The sequence below is a fragment of the Salvelinus sp. IW2-2015 genome, linkage group LG4q.2, assembly GCF_002910315.2.
Source record: "Salvelinus sp. IW2-2015 linkage group LG4q.2, ASM291031v2, whole genome shotgun sequence".
NCBI classification, from domain to species: Eukaryota; Metazoa; Chordata; class Actinopteri; order Salmoniformes; family Salmonidae; genus Salvelinus; species Salvelinus sp. IW2-2015.
This window is the reverse complement of record NC_036843.1, coordinates 24,341,545-24,349,631: the sequence shown is the minus strand read 5'-3', so window position 1 is coordinate 24,349,631 and position 8,087 is coordinate 24,341,545. Positions and strand designations below refer to the sequence as shown.

The 8,087-nt window shown below is 47.2% G+C and overlaps 1 protein-coding gene and 2 long non-coding RNA genes across 3 annotated transcripts in view; all 3 read left to right on the top strand.

Moving 5' to 3' along the window:
* The window catches only part of LOC111963004 (spectrin beta chain, non-erythrocytic 1), a 97,563-nt gene continuing 89,476 nt past the window's right edge, over positions 1 to 8,087 (top strand). Inside the window, exons 1-2 of the mRNA XM_070443299.1 lie at positions 1 to 10; positions 312 to 424. Coding sequence (XP_070299400.1) covers positions 1 to 10; positions 312 to 424 — 123 coding nt within the window. The remainder of the gene's footprint in view (positions 11 to 311; positions 425 to 8,087) is intronic.
* LOC139027642 (uncharacterized) lies at positions 2,527 to 2,987 on the top strand. The gene is made up of 3 exons (XR_011479762.1): positions 2,527 to 2,596; positions 2,852 to 2,909; positions 2,951 to 2,987. It is a non-coding gene; the product is annotated as an uncharacterized lncRNA (long non-coding RNA).
* On the top strand, positions 5,389 to 5,660 carry LOC139027641 (uncharacterized). Its single transcript, XR_011479761.1, has 3 exons — positions 5,389 to 5,414; positions 5,529 to 5,550; positions 5,604 to 5,660. It is a non-coding gene; the product is annotated as an uncharacterized lncRNA (long non-coding RNA).

Genomic DNA, 8,087 nt, shown 5'->3' with positions numbered 1-8,087 from the left:
ATGAATCCAGGTTGGTAATACACAAGTCACAGTGCTGCAGACATTCTTAYGCTCAGAGTAGGATCATACTTGAAAGACTACTTACTAAGGCCTTGTGGATTCTCATGTCTATTCTCAAGCTTCAAAAATTAATTGCACACTCATGCACACACACAYATTTTCATAYATYATACACTCCACAGTGTTCTGCCTAGTGGTGCTTGTTTGAATGATTCCCAAATAAGTAAACCGGTAACTAATAGGTTATTGCTGCGTTATTACTGTGTAATCTGGTGATATCTGACCTAGTTCCCTGTATTCTCCTCCTCTAGATGAGCGTGAAGCAGTCCAGAAGAAGACCTTCACTAAGTGGGTCAACTCCATCCTGTCCCGGGTCAGCTGCCGGATCTCTGACCTGTACCTGGACCTCAGGGATGGACGGGACGTATGCTCATCAAACTACTGGAGCTCCTCTCTGGAGAGAAACTGGTACCTGGGTATATCTTGTGTGTGTGTGTGTGTTGTAGTGTGTGTGTGTGTGTGTAGTGTGTGTGTAGTGTGTGTGTAGACTTAAGTATTCAGACTCTTTACTAAGTACTTTGTTGAAGCACCCTTTGGCAGCGATTACAGCCTCGAGTCTTCTTGGTATGACGCTAAAGCTTGGCAACCTGTATTTGTGGAGTTTCTCCTCTCAAGCTCTGTCAGGTTAGATGGGGAGCTTTGCTACACAGCTATATTTAGGTCTCTCCAGAGATGTTCGATCAGGATTAGTCCGGGTTCTGGCTGGCCACTCAAGCACATCAGAGACTTGTCCCGAAGCCACTCCTGCATTGTCTTGAATGTGTGCTTAGGGTCGTTGTCCTTTGGAAGGTGAATCTTCGCTCCAGTCCGAGGTCTGAGAGCTCTGGAGCAGGTTTTCATCAAGGATCTCTCTGTATTGCCACTTTCATATTGCCTCGATCCGACTAGTTCTCCATTCCTGCCGCTGAAAAACATCCTCACAGCATGATTTCTGCCACCACCATGCTTACCGTAGGGATGGTGACAGTTTTCTCCAGATGTGACAGCCTTGTGCTTCAGCGGCCAAGAGTTTCAATCTTGGTTTCATCAGATCAGAGAATCTTGTTTCTCATGATCTGAGAGTCTTTAGGTGCCTTTTGGCCAACTCCAAGCAGGCTGTTCTTGTGCCTTATTAGTGAGGAGTGTGCGTTCCGTCTGGGATGAGTGTGCTGCAGGGATGGTTGTTCTTCTGGAAGGTTATCCAATCCCAAGAGAGGTCTAGAGCTTGTTTGTAACGGTGCATCCTCTCTTCAACCGAAAAGGGAGGAGTATTGAGGACCAAGGCGCAGGCGGGTTGTGAACACATAATATTTATTAAAGACAAGACGAAAACACGAAACTTCACTATAAACTAACAAAAACAACACGGAGTAGACAGACCTAACGACGAACTTACATTAAACACGAGAAGCTACGAACAGGGAAATAGCCTACACATAAAATGACGATGTACCACAAAACCGAACAGTCCCGTATGGTGCGACACAACCTGACACAGGAGACAAACCACCACAACGAACACTGTGAAACAACCTACCTAAATATGACTCTCATTAGAGGAACGCACAACACCTGCTCTAATTGAGAGCCATACCAGGCAACCCTTAAACCAACATAGAAACAGACAACATAGAATGCCCACCCAAACTCACGTCCTGACCAACTAACACATACACAAACTAACAGAAATAGGTCAGGAACGTGAAATAACCCCCCCTAAGGTGCAACTCCGGGCGCACGCACAACAAGTTCAGGGAGGGTCTGGGTGGGCATCTGACCACGTGGTGGCTCAGGCTGAGGGCAGGTCCCCCACAATATCAATCCCGCTTCTTTATCCCCCCACATGCACACTCCAAATAACACCACCTAAATTAAGGGGCATCATCAGGATAAGGAGCAGCACCGGAATGAGGGGCAACACCGGAATGAGAGTGGGTGCATATGCGATGTTTCATAGATATTAGATGAGTGGGGTCACACACAGGGAATGGAGAGTGTGGTGTCGACTACGAGTAGTGAGTTGAGGCATAAGCTAGATGTAATGGTGGGGGTACTACTCGAGAGGGGAGAGTGTTGCTTGTATGCGCTCTTTGTGATGGCTAGTACTGCGTGCGCTCAGCGGGGAGCTCGTGGTCGATGCATGGTCCTGAACGTGCTCTGGACGGTCAATTAGTCTGGTACCAGGGAGTTGTTGTGATGTCTCTTGCGTTGGTTCGTAGGTACCGGCTCTGGACGAGATAAGATGGGTGACGGGTGACTTGTGAGGTGCTCTGTGGTGCACCGAGATATGGGAGTGTTGTGATGTTTCGGGCTATCGTTGCGGTTCTGGGCATACGGGTCATGGCTCAGGTGACGAGTGCTTTTGTTGGGGACCCGTGTCTAATGTGTGACTCGTCTGACTCGGTGGACTCTGAGAGGCGGATGGGCGTCGCTTGTGACTGTGCGCTCTGGAGTGTACTGTTAGTCTGGTAAAGAGGAGTGTTTTGTTGATGCTCCTTATGTAAGTCTGGTCCCAGGGAGTGTTGTGATGTTCTCTATGTAGTCTGGTCACCAGGGAGTGTTGGTTGATGTTTCTTATGTAGTCGGTCACCAGGGAGTGTTGGTTGATGCCCTCTATGTAGTCTGGTCACCAGGGAGTGTTGTGAAGTTCTATGTAGTTGGTCACCAGGGAGTGTTGTGAATGTCTCTATGTAGTCTGGTTCACAGGGGAGTGTTGTGATTTCTCTATGTAGTCTGGTCACCAGGGATGTTGTGTGTCCTCATATGTAGTCTGGTCCACAGGGAGTGTTGTGATGTCTGGTCACCAGGGAAGTGGTTGTGATGTCCTCTATGAAGTCTGGTCCCGGGAGTGTTGGATGCCGCTCTATGTAGTCTGGTCACCAGGGAGTGTTGTGATGGCCCTCTATGTAAGTCTGGGTCACCAGGGAGTGTTGTGATGTCCTCTATGTGTTGGTCAAGGGAGTGTTGTGAAGGTCTCTATGTAGTCTGGTCAACCAGGGAGTGTTGTGATGTCTGCTTATGTAGTCTGGTCACGCAGGGAGTGTTTTGTGATGTCCTCGTTTATGTTAGTCTTGGTCACCAGGGGTGGTTTGTGAGTCTGGTCACAGGAGAGTGTTGTGATGTCTTACTGTAAGTCTGGTGTCCACCAGGGAGTGTTGTGAAAATGTCCTCTATGTATCCCTGGTCACAGTGGGAGTGTTGGTGAAGTCTGGTACCAGGGAGTGTTTGTTGAAGTCTGGGTCACCAGGGAGTGTTGTGCTGTCTCTATGTAGTCTGGGTTCACAGGGGTGTTTGTGGATGTCCTCTATGTAGTCTGGGTACAGGGAGTGTTGTGATGTCTCTATGTAGTTCTGGTCACCAGGGAGTGTTGTGATGTCCCTCTATGTAGTCTGGTCACCAGGGGTGTTGTGATGTCTCTATGGTAGTTGGATCACCAGGGAGTGTTGTGATGTTCTGGTCACCAGGGAGTGTTTGTGATGTCCCTCTCTATGAGTCTGGTCCCAGGGAGTGTTTGTTTGAAGTCTTGGTTAAAACACACCGGGAGTGTTGTGATGTCCTCTATGTAAGTGTTGGTTCACAGGGCGTGTTTGTGATGTTCTCTATTGTAGTCTGGTTCACCGGGGAGTGTTGTGATGTCCTCTATGTGTCTGGGTCACAAGGGAAGTTGTTGTGATGTTCTCTATGTAGTCCTGGTACCAGGGAGTGTTGTGAAGTCTGGTCCAGGGAGTGTTGTTGATTTCTTATGTAGTTCTGGTCACGCAGGGAGTGTTTGTGATTGTCCTCTATGTAGTTGGTCCCAGGGATGTGTTGTGATGCCTTTGAAGTTGGTCCCGGAGTGTTGTGATGCCTCTATGTTAGTCTTTGTCACAGGCGAGTGTTGTGTGTTTCTATGTAGTCTGGTTACCAGGGAGTTGTTGTGATGTCCTCTATGGTAGTCTGGTTCACCAGGGAGTGTTGTGGATGCCTCTATGTAAGTTCTGGTCACCAGGGAGTGTTTTGTGCATGTTTCTCTATGAAGTCTGGTCAAGGGAGTGTTTGTGATGTCTCTATGTAAGTCTGGTCACAGGGAGTGTTGTGAAGTCTGGTCACCAGGGAGTGTTGTGAAGTCTGGGTACCAGGGAGTGTTGTGATGTCTCTATGTAGTCTGGTACGCAGGGAGTGTTGTGATGTCTCTACTGTAGTTCTGGTCACCAGGGAGTGTTGTGAAGTCCTGGTTCAGCCAGGGAGTGTTGTGATGTGCTCTATGTAGTCTGGTCACGCAGGGAGTGTTTGATGTCTGTCACAGGGAGTGTTGTGATGGTCTGGTCACAGGGAGTGTTGTGATGTCTGGTCACCAGGAGTGTTGTGATGTTCCTCTATGTAGTCTGGTCACCAGGGAGTGTTTTGTGATGTCTCTAATGTAGTCTGGTTTCACCAGGGAGTGTTTGTGATGTCTCTATGAAGTCCTGGTCACAGGGAGTGTTGTGATGGTCTCTATGAAGTATGGTCACCAGGGAGTGTTGTGAAGTCTGGTCACAGGGAGTGGTTTTGTGATGGCCTCTATGAAGTTTGTTTGTCACCAGGAGTGTTGTGTGTCCTGCTATGACGTCTGGGTCACCAGGGAGTGTTGTGGATGTCTCTAAATGTTAGTTGGTCACCAGGGAGTGTTTGTGATGTCTCTATGAAGTCTGGTCACCAGGGAGTGTTGTGATGTTCTTATGAAGTCTGGTCACCAGGGAGTGTTTTTGTGATGTTTCTCTCTTGAAGTCTGGTCACAGGGGAGTGTTGTGAAAGTCTGGTACAGGGAGTTTTGTGAAGTCCTCTATGTTAGTCTGGTCCACAGGGAGTGTTGGGAAGTCTGGTACAGGGAGTGTTGTGATGTTGGCAAGGGAGTGTGTTGTGATGTCTATTAGTCTGGTCACCAGGGAGTGTTGTGAAGTCTGGTCACCAGGGGTGTTGTGAAGTCTGGTCACCAGGGAGTGTTGTGATGTCTTTATGTTTAGTCTGGTCACCAGGGAGTGTGTTGAAAGTCTGGTCACAGGGAGTGTTGTGAAGTCTGGTACCAGGGAGTGTTGTGAAGTCTGGTCCAGGGAGTGTTTTGTGAAGTCTGGTCACAGGGAGTGTTGTGATGTGCTTAGTCGTCTGGTACCAGGGAGTGGTTGTGAAGTGCTGGTCACCAGGGAGTGTTGTGAAGTCTGGTCACGCAGGGAGTGTTTGTGAAGTCCTGGGTACCAGGGAGTGTTGTGAAGTCTGGTCAAGGAGTGGTTGTGAAGTTGGTACCAGGGAGTGTTGGTGATGTCCTCTAATGAAGTCTGGTCACCAGAGGGAGTGTTGGTGTAGTCTGGTACCAGGGAGTGTGGTGAGATGTTTCTCTATGAAGTCTGGTCACCAGGGGAGTGTTGTGAAGTCTGGTCACGGGAGTGGTTGTGAATGTCTCTATGTAGTCTGGTACCAGGGAGTGTTGTGAAGTTGGTCACCAGGGAGTGGTTGTGATGTTGGTTCACAGGGAGTGTTGTGATGTCCTCTATGTATGTCTGGTACCCGGGAGTGTTGTGGAAGTTTGGTCACCAGGGAGTGTTGTGAAGTCTGGTCACCAGGGAGTGTTGTGATGTCCCTAAGTAGTCTGGTCACCAGGGAGTGTTTGTGAAGTCTGGTCCCAGGGAAGTGTTGTGAAGTCTGTGTAGCCCAGGGATGTGTTGTGATGTTGGTCCAGGGAGTGTTGTGATGTTCTCTATGTAGTCTGGTCACCAGGGGTGTTGTGATTGCTCTATGTGTCTGGTCACAGGGATGTTCGTGATGTCCTCTAATGTGTAGTTGGTCCCGGGAGTGTGTGATGTCTGGTCACCAGGGAGTGTTGGTGATGTCTGGTCACCAGGGAGTGTTGTGATGTTCTGGTCACAGGAGTGTTGTTGATGTCTCTATGTAGTTCTGGTCACAGGGCAGTGTTGGTGATTGCCTATCTATGTAGTCTGGTCACCAGGGAGTGGTTGTGAAGCCCTGGTCCAAGGGAGTGTTGTGATTCCCAGCTGCCATGTGGGAAGGCTTGTGACTGGGGCTGGCTGCTTGTGTAGGATGATATAGTCCTGTCATTGGGTAGTTCTACACAGTCCTCTGATTGGCCGTCTGCAGGCAACAATAGAGAAGTTGTTAACTATAGGAAAAACCGCGAATAGTTGACAGCTTTCAAGTTTGTCCATTTCATTGTTTCAAAGTATTTTGATCTTGTGTGGTCCTTAAACTTTCAAGATGAAGAACTTGAAATGGGAAAAAAAGAAAAGTAGCAGGATAATAGCCATTGTCTCAATCAACGTGTCAGGGCAGTCATGCAGATCATGTGTTGCTAAGCCAGGCCGTGAAGAGAGTTACAGAGTCAGTACAGTCACATAGAGGAACGTTTCCTCTCCTTTTCAGAGTTTGGAATGAGTACCTCTATAGGGCATGCAGAACCGCTCTACAGAATAAGTAGAGGGATGAGATTTGTAATATAGATCCAGACCATAGAAAGAGATAGTGATGTAGGGTAAGGGACAGAGAAGATTCTTAGATATAGCATCGCAAAACTAACAGAGATAGTAGAGGGACAGAGAGATCCTTAGATATAAGAATTCCACAACGGAGATAGTAGGAGGGTACAGCGCAGATTTTAGATATAGCATCCAACCCTATGAAGATAGTAAAGAGGGACAGAGAAGATCTTTAGAATAGCATAACTATATGAGATAGTAGAGGGGGACAGAGAAGACTGTAGATATACGCACCAACTATGAGATAAGTAGAGGGACAGAGAAAAGATCTTAGATATAGCATCAACCTATAGAGATAGTAAGAGGGGACAGAGAAGATCTTAGATATAGTATCCCAACCCTATAGAGATGTAGAGGGAAATGGAGAAGATTCTTAGATAGAGCTCCACGCCTATAGGAGATTGTAGAGGGACAGAGAGAGGCTTAGATATCATCATCACCTTAGAGATAGTAGAGGGACAGAGAGGTTTTAGATATGATCCCAACTATAGAGATGTAGAGGGACAGGGAAGATTTAGATATAGCATCCACCCTTATGAGTATAGTAAGAGGAAGAGAAGATGTTAGATATAGCATCCAACCTACAGAAGATAGTACGCAAGGGACACGAGGAAAGAGCTTAGATAGTCAGCATCCACTAATAGAGATAGTGAGGGAGTCCAGTGTGTATTTAGAATGAGAAGCATCGCAACCTACCAGAGACTAGTAGAGGGGACAGGCGAAGAATCTTAGATATAGTAATCCCAACTAAGAGTAATACACAGCAGAGGGAAGGAGCAGAGAAGAGTTTAGATAGAGCATGCCAAACTATAGAGATGGTAGAGGGACAGAAGAAGATTTGATATAGCATCCACCTATAGATGATAGTAGAGGTGTAGAGAGAAGAATCTTACGATAGAGCATCCCGATACCTGTATAGAGAGGTACGAGGAACAGAGAAGATCTTAGAATAGAGCAGTCCAACTATCGAGATGAGTGTAGGAGGAACAGAGAAGATCTTAGATAGAGCTCACAACGCCTGATTAAGAGATAAGGGTCAGATGGGCAGAGAAGAATCTTAGATATGAGCACTCGCCAGACGTCAAACGAGATAGTAGAGGGGACAGAGAAGATCTTAGATATAGCATCCAACCCTATAGAGATAGTAGCGGGAAGAGAAGGATCTTAGATATAGATCCCAACCCTATAGGGTAGTGGTAGGAAGGGCACAGAGAGGATCTTAGATTAGCATCCCAACGATATATAGAGATAGTAGACGGGACAGAGAAGAATCTCTAGACTAAGAACGCGGACTCCCCGCTCTTAGAGACCAACGTAGAGGGACCGAGAAATCTTTAGAGCATCCCACAACTATAGAGATGTTAAGAGGGACAGGAAGATCTTAGATATAGGTTCCAACCCTATGAGATAGTGAGGGACAGAGAAGATCTTAGACTAGAGCATCCACCCCTATAGAGTAGTAGAGGGGACAGAAGAAACTCTTAGATAAGAGCATCCAACCCTACGAGATAGTAGAGGGACAGAGAAGATCTTAGATATAGCATC